This window comes from Dendropsophus ebraccatus, chromosome 5, assembly GCF_027789765.1.
Source record: "Dendropsophus ebraccatus isolate aDenEbr1 chromosome 5, aDenEbr1.pat, whole genome shotgun sequence".
In the NCBI taxonomy this organism is placed as follows: domain Eukaryota; kingdom Metazoa; phylum Chordata; class Amphibia; order Anura; family Hylidae; genus Dendropsophus; species Dendropsophus ebraccatus.
Genome location: NC_091458.1, coordinates 91,589,343 through 91,605,687, shown reverse-complemented (window position 1 = coordinate 91,605,687; position 16,345 = coordinate 91,589,343). Strand labels below are relative to the sequence as shown.

Here is a 16,345-nt window from a genome sequence, read left to right as displayed (position 1 = left end):
GATTTAACCCCTTAACGACCGCGGGCGTACAGAATACGATGGTCCTGCATATTAGCAGAATGGCTGAACAAAATGATGTAATACACCAATCTGTTCAGCCTGTCACTAGTTCATGCTCCCCTCATTTAAGCCAGCATAAACAGATACTGACAGATTTCTTGTAAAGAAGCACTCCAAGCACCCCAGCAGAAGACTTATGCATACAGTATACTCACCCAGGCTGTCCGTGTTTCCTCAGTGCAGTATTATTACCTTCTACCAATGCTGTTCAGGTTCTACTGGAGCCCTAGTGACCTTTTCTTTGACTGTAATTCAAAGAAGAGGTCACAACGCTTATGAACAGACTGGAAGTCAATGCCTTCTATGCATCTTTAATGAGAGGGCTCTCATAAAGATGCATATTAAGAAAGTAACTTCCAGCCTCTGCAAACTCGGGACAGTCGGAGGTAAGATCACGATTCAGCGGGACCTGAACTGCATCAGAACATAGAAATAATGCTGTGCTGTTATAATACAAGCCAAAAACATGGAGTGCTTCTTTAATGTGACTAACGCCATTCCCCCATACTGTTTTGTTGTGAATCTTTATTCTTTTTTTTATTTTATTTACATTTTAGTAGATACAAACACAACCAAAAAAATCCTTCCCAGAAGAACAGATGCTTCTTTAATAGCAAAAGACAGTCTGAATCCTTATTAAAGGGAACCTCCACCCCCCACCCAACCCCCCCCGATAGAGCCCCTCCATACTCACCCCCTCCTGCCAATCCCGCTCCTGATGTCACAAAGAAATCGCCATTCGCTCATCTGCGCACTCAATATGCAAATTAGAAGAGACGCGTCCTATGTCCATAGGAAATCACTTCTCCACACAGTGTAAATTAGAAAACTGTAACACTTTTGCAGAGATGACAGCACACACTAAATTGGCAATATCCATAAATTATTCAAAAGACCAGCTGTTTGTAGTCTTTTTTTAACAAAAAAAGGCAAATTAAGTTTGTGCTAAACATGAATTAAACTGATTTCTAAGTACAGTATGTAAATGGCAATCATGGTAAACATAATTCAAATTTCGGCTAAGATTAAATGCTTGGACTGACTTGTGTAAATAATTATTATAATAAAATATATAAATATATATATATTATTGTCTTACTTTAGAATACACAGTAAACTAGTCCCAGATGTATGAACTACCAGAGAACAAAGCTGTATGCCAAACTAGAAAAGGAGCACACCAAAAAACAAATACAAGGTATAAATAACAATATCTTTATTGAACGAAAAGGATTAGTATCAAAAAATGACATAGAACAAACAAACCCCACACATAATTAAAACCAATTAAAACACCCAAACAACATGGGGGAACCGTACAATATAAAGTATCTCCTGGGCCTACAACCCAATGCCATACGCATGTTTCACCTTCCCTAAACAATGTACATGTGCAAACAATGCAAAGAACCTCAAGAAAATTATAAGAACCCACAAAGAATTGTATGTGCTGCAAATAAACCAAGATGTTATCTAAAGTGCAATGTTAGTGAAAATCCCCAAAAATCAAAGAGAAAGTCCATGTACACATCACGCAATAACTTAGGCTGGGTTCACACTATGTATATTTGAGGCTGTATTTGTGAGGCTGTATAGCAACCAAAACCAGGAGTGGATTGAAAACACAGAAAGGCTCTGTTCACATAATGTTGTAATTGAGTGGATGGCCGCCATTTAATGGCAAATATTTGCTGTTATTTTAAAACAACGGCTGTGGTATTGAAATAATGGCCGTTATTTACTGTTATATGGCGGCCATCCACTCAATTTCAACATTGTGTGAACAGATCCTTTCTGTGTTTTCAATCCACTCCTGGTTTTGGTTGCTATGAGGACCTGACATGAGGACCAAATACAGCCTGAAATATACATAGTGTGAACCCAGCCTAAAAATCATAAAAATGAATAGGCAAAATATATGATTCATATCACCATGCATGCAGGGAAGGAAACAGGATCGGGGTGACCCATAATGCCCTACGTGTTAAGTCCACCAGGAACGCAGAAGCGTAGTACAACAGGCTAGAATAAAGAAGCAGGGCTGCTGTCAGAGGTCTGTGTGGTCACGACAGAAATGGGGAAGGGGTGTGTGTTCAGCAAGGACCAATCAGGAAGTGAGAATCACAGAGCTGTGCAGGAGGACAGTGACAGAAACATTTCTCTACATCAATGTGAATGGCAGCAGCATTGTGTATAGCTGAGTTTAAGTGTAGGTACATTATAGCAGGAATGGAGAGGATAGCAAACACAAGGGCAGACAAGAGACTGCAGGGAGCATGAAGGAATGAGCAGGACATAAGTGGTCACATACATGTAGCACCCTCTGTCCGGAGAGAGTGGGGTTGTAGCTATGAAGAGATTACCCCCACAGTCCTGTCCCCTGATGTAAGCCCGGGCCTGAAGTGGATCTGTTATGATCTGGAAGGTGAGGGAGACTTCCTGGGTCAGAGTACAGTGCTGTATATCACGCTATGCAGACCATGCCCCTCCTCCCTCCCGCTCCCACCCAGTACAGGAGCTTTTAAACCAAAGCAATGCTCTTAAACCAAGTCAAAATTGTGAAAAACTGTGAGCTCTTCTTGCAAAATTCTTTCAATCCAAGTTACTCTTAAACCAAGGTACCACTGTATAGGGGAACATTTACTATTGAGTCTAAAACATGCAACTTTTCTACAGTGTGTTCGTAATATATGATAAATTGATAAATGATAAATTAAGCGCTAATCCCGGACACTTCAAATTTTTGGGTGAATACTCAAAACATGCAGATTTGAAAAAAAGTTGGATGGAAAAAATATTCGCCTTTCGAATACTAGTTAATAATTATTATTTAGACAAAAAAATTCACTTTTAAATAGGCACAAAGCCCTTGATAAATTTCCCCACATAGGGGGACATTTATTAAGTCCGGAGTCTTTTACGCCGGACTTATAAATCTCCCCGCATCTCCGGCGCTACGGAGATTTATGTAAAGGCGGACTGCCTCTACATAAATCCCGTGCGCGTCGGTGCGCACAGCCGAAAACCTACGCCACCTGAAAGGTGGAGTAGGTTTTCGGCGTATCTTTGAGTTGAAAAAAATGATAAATCGCTCTGAGTCCGGGCCCCCGCGTTCCGCCCCGCCACCGCCCCTCCCCCCCCCCCCCCCGCCCCCCCCCCCCAGCGTACTCCGCGTGAAGTGCTGATATGCTTATATTTTATTCGCAAATCAGCTATTTGCAAATAAAATCATTCGCATATCGGCACTTTACGCCGAAAATCATCAGTACGCCGGATGATGCATGTCCCCCTTAGTGTGTTTAGGCATCTTTTAGAGAGACATAAAAGAGATTTTAATTATATCCCAGTTTTACCGATTAAGCAGGTACCTGAAAGTGTAGATGACAGACAACAGCGACTAAACAAAAAGGTAATCATACTGGATTTTTAAAATGAAGACTTTATTCCCCGAAAGGTTAAATGATGCAATTGAGTTGGGGACATGATAACTTTTAGGTATATTATACATCTTAGTTATTGTTATATTGTATACTTTAGATGTATTATAAAACTTTTATAATTATAACCATTATAAAAAGCATTTTAACTATTTATTAATTTATGCACTTTATTATGATTAGCAGGGTCTGCTGCTCGATGAAGAGTTTCAAAATCTTACTTGTTTTATGCACCTTTAAAAGGAGCTATATTTCATCCATGTTTCTAAGCACTGCATTATATCTTTAAGTTCATGTGAGGCAACGGTCGGATAGGCGAGTCCTCTGAAATTCAGTGCGGATAAGGAGTTAACCCAAGCGTGATAACGTGCCACCCTGACTCCTCCCCCACAACTTGGAACAGTCAGCTGATCCGCCGCCATGATCACACAAATTCTAAACGGAAGAACGTCCTGGAAGTATTCTGTATGTATGAAAGGTTTTACCAGCTTTTGTGTTTGTTTTTAGATTATTTTTGAAAATGTGGAGTTTCCAGGGTCAATTTATAAAGAATGCTCCTTCCGTGTTATTGGCAAATCAGATATTGAGGGTGTATATATAGAAAACCTGTATACGGACTATTGTGTTAGACCTGAGGTAGGTGACGAAAAATCATCAAAACATCTGGAGTGTATGTGTATTGTAGTAAAGAAGGTTATTCCAGAGTTATTGTGATATCAGCACCAAGGTCTTTCTGGGTCCATTTGTTCTTTATGACACGAATTTGACTATTACACCAGGACAGGCACCAGTTCTCTGGGCTCAGACCTAGCAGCGTAAGTGGTATTTATTATACCAGCCTCTACTAGCGTTGTGCCTGCATTGGAACATAGCTCCCTCAGGTTAGTGCATATGTAGAGAGGATTATTGTTGGTTGTTTTTTCGCAACATGTTTAGTTAACACTAGGGCTGGGTGATATGGCCAAAAAATAAAATCTCGATTTTTAAAATTTTTTAGACGATTCTCGATTTAAATCTCGATTTTTTTTGCTTTTTTGCTAAACAGAACATTTTTCTCTCTGCAGAAACATATACTTCAGTGGTCCCTCAACTTAAAATGGCCTTAAGATACAATATTTTCAATATACAATGGTCCTTTATGGACCATTGTAACTTGAGACCAAAATCAACATTCAATGCTATGTACAGTCAGGATCTTTGGCACATGTAAATAACTAGATGATCAACCAATGAAACTGGTAAAACCCCAGTATTAGTAAAGTGCCTGCACTGGTTGGCTGTCTAGTAGTGATTCTCTGAGTATAGTGTGATACTACATGTCCTGTGCTGCTCTTTACCTTTAACTACCTTTAAGTAGTTTTCCCAGTTTTTCCTTAAGCCACTCTCTGCCCCCATAGAGTATAGGAGATCTTCTTTGTGCCTCCATCTAGGTAGGATGTAGTAGTGTGGACAAAAGGGCGTAGTAGTACAGGTATAGATGAGGGGTGCAGTAGTACTACAGGTATAGATGAGTGGTGACTGAGGGGAGCTGGAGGTGACAGGGGACTGGGGCAGTTTGGGGTGACTGGGGTGACTGAGGGGTGCTGGGGGTGACAGAGGGGACTGGGGGTGACTGAGGCAGCTGGGGGTGACTAATAGGGGACTGGGGCAGCTGGGGGTGACTGAGGGGAGCTGGGGGTGACAGAGGGGACTAGGGGAAGCGGGGGGAGACTGAGGCCACCCGCACCGCTCACCCGCCCCACACCACACTGTACTGCCACCATAAACCTTACAGCCTGCCGATGCTGCACACCTTACCGCTTCTCTCCGGACCGCCCGCTGCTGCCGCATCCCTCACCACCCGCAATGGTTTTTTTAAAAATAAAATTTACGATTTTCACAAAAAGTCAAAACAATTCTACAAATCTGTGCGAATTAATCGAATTAATTTGATTAATCGTCCAGCCCTAGTTAACAGTACACTAGAGGTGCCAATGTTTTGTCTTTTTCTGTCTCAAGGGAACTATTTAGAACAGCTGGGTTGTTTAAAAAATGGCAGACTGCTGAGGATTCCAGTATCAAGTTACCATAATACCAGCTTACTGTTGGATAGCCATTTGTCAAAAGCAGAAAAGCATTTTAAATAGAAAGTAAAATTCTTTGTGAGGTTATGTTCCCACTTCTGGGAAAACAGCGAGGAAAGGCGGCTGTCTTTTTATAATCATGGACGCAAATAATGTTCATGATCATTATTCAAGGCTGTGATTATAACAAGATGGCCGTTCCCTGGTATGTTCCCAAAGTGGGAATTTAGCAATGCTGGGCACTAATGTTTACATTTTTTGTAAGCCTTTACGTAGTTGTAATTCACAAATGTTTTTTTTTTGTCTTTTGACTACAATGATTTAAAAAATATGTCTTGTTAATATACTCACAATTCGTATACAATTCGTTAAGCTAGTAGTCCCAACTAGGGATAGTCCGAACAGAGTTCGGTTCGGGTTCCATAGGCTGTATCCCAGTTTTCCAGGCGGTCCTCCCGCTGTATCCACCCGCTCCACGGAGCGGGCAGGCAGCGGGAATCTGATCATACGAACCCGAACCTCGGAGGGTTCGGACCATCCCTAGTCCCAACAAAAAAAAAAAAAAGAAAGAGAACTTCGTTTGTTTAGTAGCTAGTATTTGCAAAAAAAAAATTATTTTTATTTCATTTTCGAACATATTAATATTTCATATTTTCAAATCTAGGGAATGTAAAACAATATCTATTTCTAGACCTGCAGCAATCCAGTATTTAATGTGCTCTGTGCTGGTGACATAAATATGAATAATTAATCTGCACAAAAGATATGAAAGGGTTTCCCCATTTCTTTATCGCAGCATGAGAACTCTCTATTCATAGCTCCTTCCCTGGGGTCAGTTAATTTCCGTTAAAGCCATCTGCTTATAGTCTTTTTTTTTTTTTTGTGGGAATCCCTTCATAAAGAGATTTTAATCTGTGGCTTATATTTGATATCATAGTCTGTACTTGCAAGTTTATTTTTCAATTAGAAGATTTAAGCTATAAAAGTTAATTGCAACATATCTAGTGATGAGCGAGTACTAAAATGCTCGGGTGCTAGTTACTCGAAACAAATATCTCCCGATACTCGAGTGCTCGTTTCGAGTAATGAACCCCATTGAAGTCAGTGGGAGACTCGAGCATTTTTGCAGGAGACTCAAGTTCGGTAGAGGGAAGGTCGTGTGAAAACCTGTCAACCTCAGAAATTGATGGAAACACAACGGGAATGGACAGGAAACAGCAGGGGCAGCATGTATGCATGCCTCTGAGGCTGCCTAATGGCACCATTATGCCTAATTCTGTGCAACAGCCTGGTTAAAACAGAGGTAGGCATATGGACCACCTGACACAGCATGGCAGTGAAAACACAGGGAACCATTAAAACAGAGGTAGCATATCATGAACCACCCAAAAATTCAGCCTGACACAGCATGGCGGTGAGGACAGAGTAAACAAGGTAGAAGCAGTAGCCAGTGTGCCTTACAAAAATTATACCAGACCTAGCATGGCAGTGAGCACACAGAGAACCATTAAAGGTGAGTGAGGAAGCAAGTGAGCCTTACAAAAATTATACCAGACACAGCATGGCACACAGGGAACCATTAAGAAAAATTAATAAAAAATTAAATTAAAAAAAAAGTACAATAAACCTATACATGGTGTCTTAGTAAGGGGTGGTGTGGAACATCATAGTACAAATGTTTGGGGGGGGGGAAGCATACATCCTTCTAAACATCCTTCATAATCCATCATAATCCATCAAAGTGGTAAAAGTGAACTCAAACTGTGCAATGAAACAACGACAACCAATGAAAAGTGAGATAAGTGCAGAACTTTAAACTTTTACAATGTGAACTATGAACTGAAAACAGTCACCCAACAATAGTGACATCCCATTCCCTAGTTGACTAATGTGACAATTCTAAGTGCTAACTGGTTTAAGTGCTAACAAACAAGCATGAGCACAGCTAGATAGATTTCTCTTTCATACTGTGCAAACTTACAATATGTATATATCCCAACAAATTAAACTGAATGGTAACCATCATTTCCTAATTTTCTGACATGTCACCAAACTTATTCGGGTCCAAGTACTGACCCTAACCCTACTTGCTTAAAGGAAGGGGCAGAGGGCCCTCAGCAGAGTGTGGCATCTGTTCCTTCCTGATCATCACTTCCCGAATAGACAAACCGAAACAAAAAGGTGACGACCTGACCACCTCTGCCCTATTTTGGCAACTGTTGGGGTAAGGAGGTTGACATGTCAATATGAAAGTTATAGTCATGTCAATCGTTCTATGAAGTGATCATTACCCTCCCCTTTAAGGCACAAACAGCATTAACAAACTATTAACTGTGGCGGTGTTTATCCTAAACGTCATTTTTGTCAACTCCATTTCCTCACTCTCCTCCTCACTTTGAGTTACATCCATGACAACAACCTCACTGTCTGACAACCGGGTCTCATCGCCATCATCAGACACCTCATCCAACCCCGCTTGCAAGTCCCCACTCTCATCACCCACTGACTGTGTGAGCTGAATAGTTTGGGCATCAGGACAGATCAACTGCTCTGGTTGCTCTGACTCAAGGAAGGGTCCAGAAAAGAGTTCCTGGGAACATGGTGGTGGATCTGAATCCCTTCCTTCCCTGGAGGGGCAAGGCTGTGAGGAAGGAGGCTGAGCTAATGGAGCAAGGGTTCCACTCCCTTGGGTAGCGTGGGTGGACTGTGTGGAAGACTGGGTGGGGGATAAGTTACTGGACACATTATCCGCTATCCACGTGATCATTTGTTCACACTGCTGCAGTTTCAATATCGGTCTACCTTGAGACCCCGTAAGTTGGGCAAAGAAGCTAGGGAGTGGACGTCTGCGGTGTGCCACTGCTACCTCAACAGGTGCTGCTGTGTCACCCTGCCCTGAACCACGGCCTCCGGCAACGGCATCACTTGGAACCCCACACCCACGCCCTCGACCCTTACCCCTGGGGTTCACCATTTTATGGACACTGCACAGTATGGAACTTAGATAGGCCTTGCAATACCTATGAAATACAGAAATCAGGAAAAAGATTTGGGGGGGCTGTACAGTACAATCTGGTAGTGGCTGGACTTACACACACTCTGTGACACCCCTTTACAAAGAGCAGTGAAGTGCTATGCATGTGTACTACAAATCCCAGCAATACAGTGTAGTACCCACGAGTTTTGGGGGGGCTGTACAGTACAATCTGGCTAGGACAGCTGTCAGTCACCATCAAGGGTACACCTGATGCCTCTCGACCGGTGTAGGTGAGGCCCCGGCCACGACTAGACCAAAAAAAATACAAATAAAACAGCTGGCTGGTTGGCAGGGGCACCATCGGCGGGCCCCCGGCAACCAGTCCCGCTCCTCCGTAGGCGTAGTGTGGCGTCAGAGCATGGCAGTGAGGACACAGAGAAACATTAGAAGGGAGTGAGGAAGCAATTGAGCCTCCCAATAATTAGGCCAGACACTGCATGGCGGAAGAAGATTTAGCTGTTGGATGAGAATTGAAGGAAGAGGAGGAAGAGGAGGAGAGGAGATAACAAGAATCTTCATGTTGAGCTGCTTTCCCCGGGTAGACAGTTAAATTCAGGGGAAATCCAGGCTTTGTTCATTTTTATAAACATCAGCCTGTCAGCGCTGTCAGTTGACAGGCGGGTGCGCTTATCAGAGATGATGGCACCAGCTGCACTGAAGACACGCTCTGACAACACGCTAGCGGGAGGGCAGCCCAGCACCTCAAAGGCGTAAAGCGCCAGTTCGGGCCACGTATCCAGCTTTGCAACCCAGTAGTTGTAGGACGAGTGATCGGGAAGGACATTGGTATGGTCAGCAAGATACTCCCTCACCATCTTCCTGAAGGCTTACCCCTACTCTGTCTAGACTGGGGACGATTGACATAGTCTTGCTGGGGTGCCATGAAACTGTCAAAGGCCTTGAGAGTGTTCCCCTGCCCCTTGACAAGCTGCCTGCTCCACCGCTCCTCTCCCTCACTCTTTGGCCCACAGAACTACGTACTCTGGCGCTTGTGGTGTCAGATGGGAAGTACATTTTCAACTTCTGCACCAGGGCCTGTTGATATTGATTCACTCTCATACTGCGTTCCTCGGCAGGAATGACAGTGGAAAAGTTCAGTTTGTACCGAGGGTCCAGGAGGGTGTACACCCAGTGTTGTCCAAAACCAGTAGTCAACATGGATGCCAGTTAAGGCCCAGCAACAAGGAGGCAAGGGCAGGCACACTAGTAGTCAACATGGATGCCAGTTAAGGCCCAGCAACAAAGAGGCAAAGGCAGGCACACCAGTAGTTAACATGGATGCCAGTTAAGGCCCAGCAACAAGGAGGCAAGGGCAGGCACACCAGTAGTCAACATGGATGCCAGTTAAGGCCCAGCAACAAGGAGGCAAGGGCAGGCACACCAGTAGTCAACATGGATGCCAGTAAAGGCCCAACAGTAGCCAACAAGTAGCCTTCTACCCCCAGCACCGTTTTGATTTTCAATTTGACGGTAGCAGTTGGGGTAACATTCCCTGCATAATGTAACTACTCACTTCTACCCCCACCACCCTTTCGATTTTCAATGTGACTGCAGCAGTTGGGGGTAACATTCCCTGCATAATGTGACTCACCACCTCTCCCCCCACCGCTGTTTTGATTTTGAAGTTGACTTTGATCTTTGAGGATCTGGCAATTGTCTCATGCAAAGGGATCATCACTTGAAGGGTAGTGTACTACAAATCCCAGCAACTAGTACCCACTAGTTTAGGGGGGCTGTACGGTACAATCTGGTAGTGGCTGGACCTAGACACACGCTGGGATACTCCCTTACAATGAGCAGTGAAGTTTTATGCAGGTGTACTACAAATCCTACCAATACAGTGTAGTACCCACTAGTTTAGGGGGGGCTGTACGTACAATCTGGTAGTGGCTTGACGTAGATACACACTCTGTGATACCCCCTTACAATAAGCAGTGAAGTTTTATGTAGGTGTACTACAAATCCCAGCAATACAGTGTAGTACCCACTAGTTTAGGGGGAGCTGTACAGTACAATCTGGTAGTGGCTGGACCTAGACACACTCTCTGACACCCCCCCCATCCAATGAGCAGTGAAGTTTTATGCAGGTGTACTACAAATCCCATCAATACAGTGTAGTACCCACTAGTTTAGGGGGGCTGTGTGGTACAATCTGGTAGCGGTTGGACCTAGATACACACTCTCTGACACCCCCCGTCCAATGAGCAGTGAAGTTCTATGCAGGTGTACCACAAATCCCAGCAATCCAATGTAGTACAGCAGAACCACCAGCCCCAAAATAAAAAAAGAGTACACTGAGCACTTCTTAGGGGTCTGTATGCAACACCTAATGTCCCCTTTCTGCCAGCAGCCGATCACCACAGTGTGCTGCTTAAATCGTGGTAGCAGCACTGCAAGTCCCAGCCAGCTGTCTGTAGTAATACTATTAAAAAACGATTTGAAGCCCTGAAAAGGGCTGTTTGTTTGTATTGCTACTGGAACACTAAATGCTACACTGACGCTCTCCCTGAGAAGCAGCAGCTCTGTCCCTCATCTCTTACAGCATGCGTCTAAAGCGAGTACTGCCGGCCACGCGTTTTATATGGCAGGGTCATCTGATCTGGCCAACCAATCGCTGCTATCAACATGTATGGGTCCCACGTGATCGCAGGATGTACCAAAGAGTCTCCTGCATGTTTATTAGCTGAAAATAGCGCCCAAACTTACAGGAAACGGATGATGAGATTTTCTCGAGTATTGCGAGATGCTCGTCCGAGTAACGAGTACCATCGAGTACCCTAATACTCCATCGAGCACCAAGCTCGGAAGAGCATGCTCGCTCATCACTAAACATATCAAATAAATGTTTATATTCATCCTTAAGACCTTAATCCATATTACTTTTTCCATTCTCTTTATAGAGTGACACTTTTTAAAGACCTTTGTCAGGGGTGTCAAATTCGTGGCCCTCCAGCTGTTGCAAAACTATATTTATCATCATGTTTGCAAGCCAAAGTTAGTTGTTCAGGCATGATAGGGAATGTAGTTTTGCAACAGCTGGACGGCAGCAGTTTGACACCCCTGACCTTTGTGATTCTACAGGAGCTACTCTTTGCCAGTAAAATATTAACAGACATTACAGTAGGAATGGTATAGTAAAAAAAACAAGGCATTAAAATAAAGCAGAATTCTTATCTTTAACTGTTATGGTATATCAGTAGGCTATGCCATGACATTACAGAGGGTGCTCTTGAGAATGAGAATGGGGGAGTTATGTAGCAGTTTCCAGCATACCTGGGGGCACCCTACCTCTGAGAATCAGTAGGCAATCCAATAGTCTAACACTCAGGAAAACAATGAAGTGGCATATCTTAGTGATACTGTATGCCACCACAAACCCACATTAACTGCTATATTCCTAATCAAAACAACAACAAAACAACAAGAATGTCACACATGAACCCACTATTTGCAACTTATCCAACTGTTCATAGTGTGCCCACTCATATCTTTAGTTGATGGGAAAATCCTAAATATGCTGCAATTTATTTTACAATCACTAGAGGGCCTCACAGATACATTTAGCATACATAACTTCCAACAGAGTAGTGCAAAAATCACATTTTGCTATATGCTACATAAAATTAACTAAGTACGTGATTTTACACATTTTAATTTTATGAATGAAGGTTTACATATTTAGGTCACACCTATTACATTTACCTAGAGAGGCTGACAAACTTTACCTTAATATATTACTAAAAGGTAAGAACAAAAACTATGCCACCTGTCTGAAAAGGGCAATGGCAACCTTATGTCATTCGCCCTCACATTTTGTGACATTTTGGAGCATTCAGCACTATAATAGCATATGGTACATTGCTGTCTCCTTAGCTGAATTGTTCCTAAAACTGTACCTCATAAACTGTAAGCATACATGTAAGAGAATGGAACAGCTAAATATAAGATATAAAGGAGATGTTTTAAAATGGCTATATCTACAACAAAATTACACATGCTTTTACATATTCAGAAAAAAAATACATTTTATAATTTTCTACCAGTATAACCACAAAAAAAGCCAGTGGAGCCTCATTTAAGAGTCTCAAAATTCAGGACTACCCAGATATCCCTCTGGGAAGGGACGTGATCTGTTTCCTGTATAACTCTACTAGGCATTGCACCCCCCTAGCCAAAATGCTGCTCCGCGCTGATGAAGGGCAACCCTCCTGAAACAGCTGTCTGTGGATAAATACCGGGCCATGGTTTTTCCCTTGTCATTACATAGGGCCACTTAATATAGTTGTTTTGGGTGGTTCCCTACGGAAGCCACCCCTTGGCTGGGCCCTTTCCAGAGGAAGTCCTGCTAGTCCTGATTTTTGAGACTCCTAAATGAGGCTCCACAGGATGTTTTTGCATATTCATGTTTCCCAGGGAGCAGTGCACCTAGGATGTCCCTGTATTGAGCGCTTTAGCCGGCAACCAACAGTGTTATCCTTGGCTGCTCTCCCTGAGATCAGTGATCTGTTTCCAGTATAACCACATCCACAGTCACTAATGTATGCTATTTAAATAATATGTACAACTAATGGCTAAGCATTATGCCTTAAAGCCTTTCCGACGGCTCCATAGGAATGAATAAAGTCATGTGCCATATTCATGACTCTATTCAAAACAAAGGAGTCACAGGCCGAAACGGAGACCACCGGGGGAAGGTGCGGTAGAGGGGTCGGACCATGATCTCTTACTTGTCCCCTATCCTGTGTATAGAGGGCAAGTTATTTTATCTTGGTATACCTCTTAAAAATCTATTACTAGTATAAAATGTGGTAACAAAAGATATGTTTATTCTATTTTAATCAAAATATGTGTATGATAATACTTTTTAAAGACTGAAAATATATGGGGCAGAGTGTACCACATAATAAAAAGTTTTATGTATAATAAATTACATTTTTCCTAACAATTCTTTAAAGTAAAAAATATGATGCAAGAGAGCACTGAAAAGATACAAATGACTAAACCTAGCTTTCCACATTTTGCTTGTGCCTTGCAGATTATGGCTCTAGTTCCAGTGAACATCTGAAGTGTGAAGGAAAAGACAGCAAAAACACCCTGCTATGTAATTATGTAATGTTTATCTCACCTTGACAATTCCTCGGATGTGCATTTTTGCAATCATCTCTGCAGTGTAAAGGAACATCAATAGGGTATCAAGGGCAATTGTAACATACTGAAGAGGAGGATAATGTTCAAAAGTCTTCGGGGTGTTCATACAAACGGAAATGACACTGATAATTGCACAAATGCGTAGTAATGAGTGCACCCACTGGAAAAGAGAGAACAGTTAAAGATCATTTTCTTAATGTGAGCAGTTAACTCTATATGACAAGTACAATTGTACTTTGCACAAAACTATTTAGCACAATATTTTTTCTTAGAACTATGAGTTTTCTCAGTACTATGCTGAACTGTATAAGTGACAGCAGCATTAAAATTCCAAAATAAGAAAATCTTTAACATAACATATGTAGAAGTGATACATCAACATTTCCTTTATTATCTTATTCCTAGAACCTTAGCATTTCAGGATTTTCATTTTCTTCTATGAAATCCATGAATGTATACTAGAGATGAAAGACTCAAGTACACTCAGGTTTGTCTGAAACCGAGCATGTAGCACTTGGTTACCGGTGGCTGTAGAAGTTGGATGCAGACCTAAGGCAGTCTGGAAAACATGGATACAGCCATAGGCTGTACCCATGTTTTCTTCGGCCACCAGTAATCAAATGCTGCACTCTCGGGTTTGGACCAACCAGAGCGTGCTTCAAATTCGTGGTGGAAATTTAGGACAAGCAGTACGCAAGCCAGTTGGAGATCCTACTCACGACTTCCTTTTACCCTTTACAATACTGATTTGCCATCTGTCCAGAATCAGTACAGTGATCAAACTACAAATTAAAAGTTTTGGCCACAAACTGTTACATATTTCTTGATAAATGAAAATGCAGACTCCTGAATATAAAAGAAGAAAACTCACTGGTTTGTTGATCCACAGGATATCAGCATTATCAGAGAGTGATTCATCAGGGCCAAAATCTGTAACTGGCTGGGCCTCAACTCTTGAGCTTTGCTTTCGCTTCAGCATACTATTATCACTCTTTGTTTTCTGTAATAAAAAATAAATAAATAAAAAAGTCAAATGATGACACTAAATTGTTGCTGTTGGAATTTCTATGCTAGACCTCCATATACCATACATTGTGGGTGATAAACTTACTTATATACCTATCCCTCTTAGGGTCCATTTACACAGAAAGATTATCTGACAGATTATCTGCCAAAGATTTGAAGCCAAAGCCAGAAACAGACTATAAACAGAGATCAGGTAATAAAGGAAAGCCAGAGATTTCTCCTCTTTTCAAATCCATTCCTGGCTTTGGCTTCAAATCTTTGGCAGATAATCTTTAAAATAATCTTTCTGTGTAAATGGACCCTTACACAGTTCATTCTATTGACCCTTTCCATGCAATAAAGGCAATTATCTTTATTTTCAACAACAACAAAAAAGCTATAAAATGTATATTATATTCAGCACATTTTTTGCATCCAGCTAAAGAATACTATTTATTTTTTGTTAAAGTTAATCTGTCAGCAGTAATTCATGTTCCAAACTAGGACAAGAAGACACATGGTACCTTTCATATATCCAGCTGTGCTTGCAGAAAGTAGAAAAATGCTTTTCCGCTAATCTGTTTCTATTTTTTATTGTAATTTTATTTTATTTTTTAACATTATTATTGGGGCAGCCATCTTAACAGAGCTATAGTGATGGGGGGACTTTTGCCCTGGGACTGGGGACGAGGTGGCCGAGGGAAAAGACGTCACTCCTGGTTCCAGCGGCGGGTCCCGCATCGCAACGCTCTGGTGCCCGGCCGCTTCCGGGTGTCTGGCGCGTGACGTCTCAGGTCCGCTCAGCCAGTCAGTGAAGGAAGCGGGATCCCGCCTCCTTCACAGAGTGGCTGAGCAGACCTGAGACGTCACGTCTCGGGCCCGCGTCAGACACCTGGAAGTGGCCGGGAATCAGGCACCGGAGCGCCACGATGCAGGACCCGCCGCTGGAACCGGGGAGGTGAGTGGACGTCTTTTCCCTCGGCCACCTCTTCCCTGGTCCCAGGGCAAAAGTCCCCCCATCACTATAGCTCTGTTAAGATGGCTGCCCCAATAATAATGTTAAAAAATAAAATAAAATTGCCCCCACGCTGGGTTGTCCAGGATATAATGTCTGCCAGGGAAAATGGCAGTGAGGTATACTTACCTGTCCAGCTCCACTGCAACTGCTGGGTCCCGGGCAAGCCACTCTCAACCAATGTTATTGATATAAAAACATTCAATGATGTGCAAGTCCCACCGGAAATGGAAGCTCAGCATAGACTCTATACTGTGTATGCTGAGCCTCCATTTCCAGAGAGAACAAAATGTCACTGGATGTTTGAAATTGCTGTCATTGGCGGAGATCAGACGGCCCAGGACAGGTAAATATACCTCACTGACATGCTTCCCACAGCCCGGGCAGCATAGCCAAGTATCATTTTATCCCAGATAAACCCAGTGAAGTTAAAATTAGCCCAGTCCTGAAACACAGAAACAAAGTAGATTGTCGGCAGGAAAGGACCACTTGGTCCATCTAGTCTGCCCTTTTAGTATTTCCCTTCTTATTATCTTAAAATAGGTATGTGTTTGTCCCAGGCATGTTTAACTTCTGTTAT

General features: G+C 42.6%; 1 protein-coding gene across 1 annotated transcript in view; it reads right to left on the bottom strand.

Annotated features, from left to right (window-relative positions):
* The window catches only part of NALCN (sodium leak channel, non-selective), a 420,693-nt gene that overhangs the window by 342,848 nt on the left and 61,500 nt on the right, over positions 1–16,345 (bottom strand). Inside the window, exons 3-4 of the mRNA XM_069970713.1 lie at positions 14,617–14,745; positions 13,723–13,905 (exon numbers count right to left, since the gene is read on the bottom strand). Of these exons, the coding sequence (XP_069826814.1) occupies positions 13,723–13,905; positions 14,617–14,745 (312 nt within the window). The remainder of the gene's footprint in view (positions 1–13,722; positions 13,906–14,616; positions 14,746–16,345) is intronic.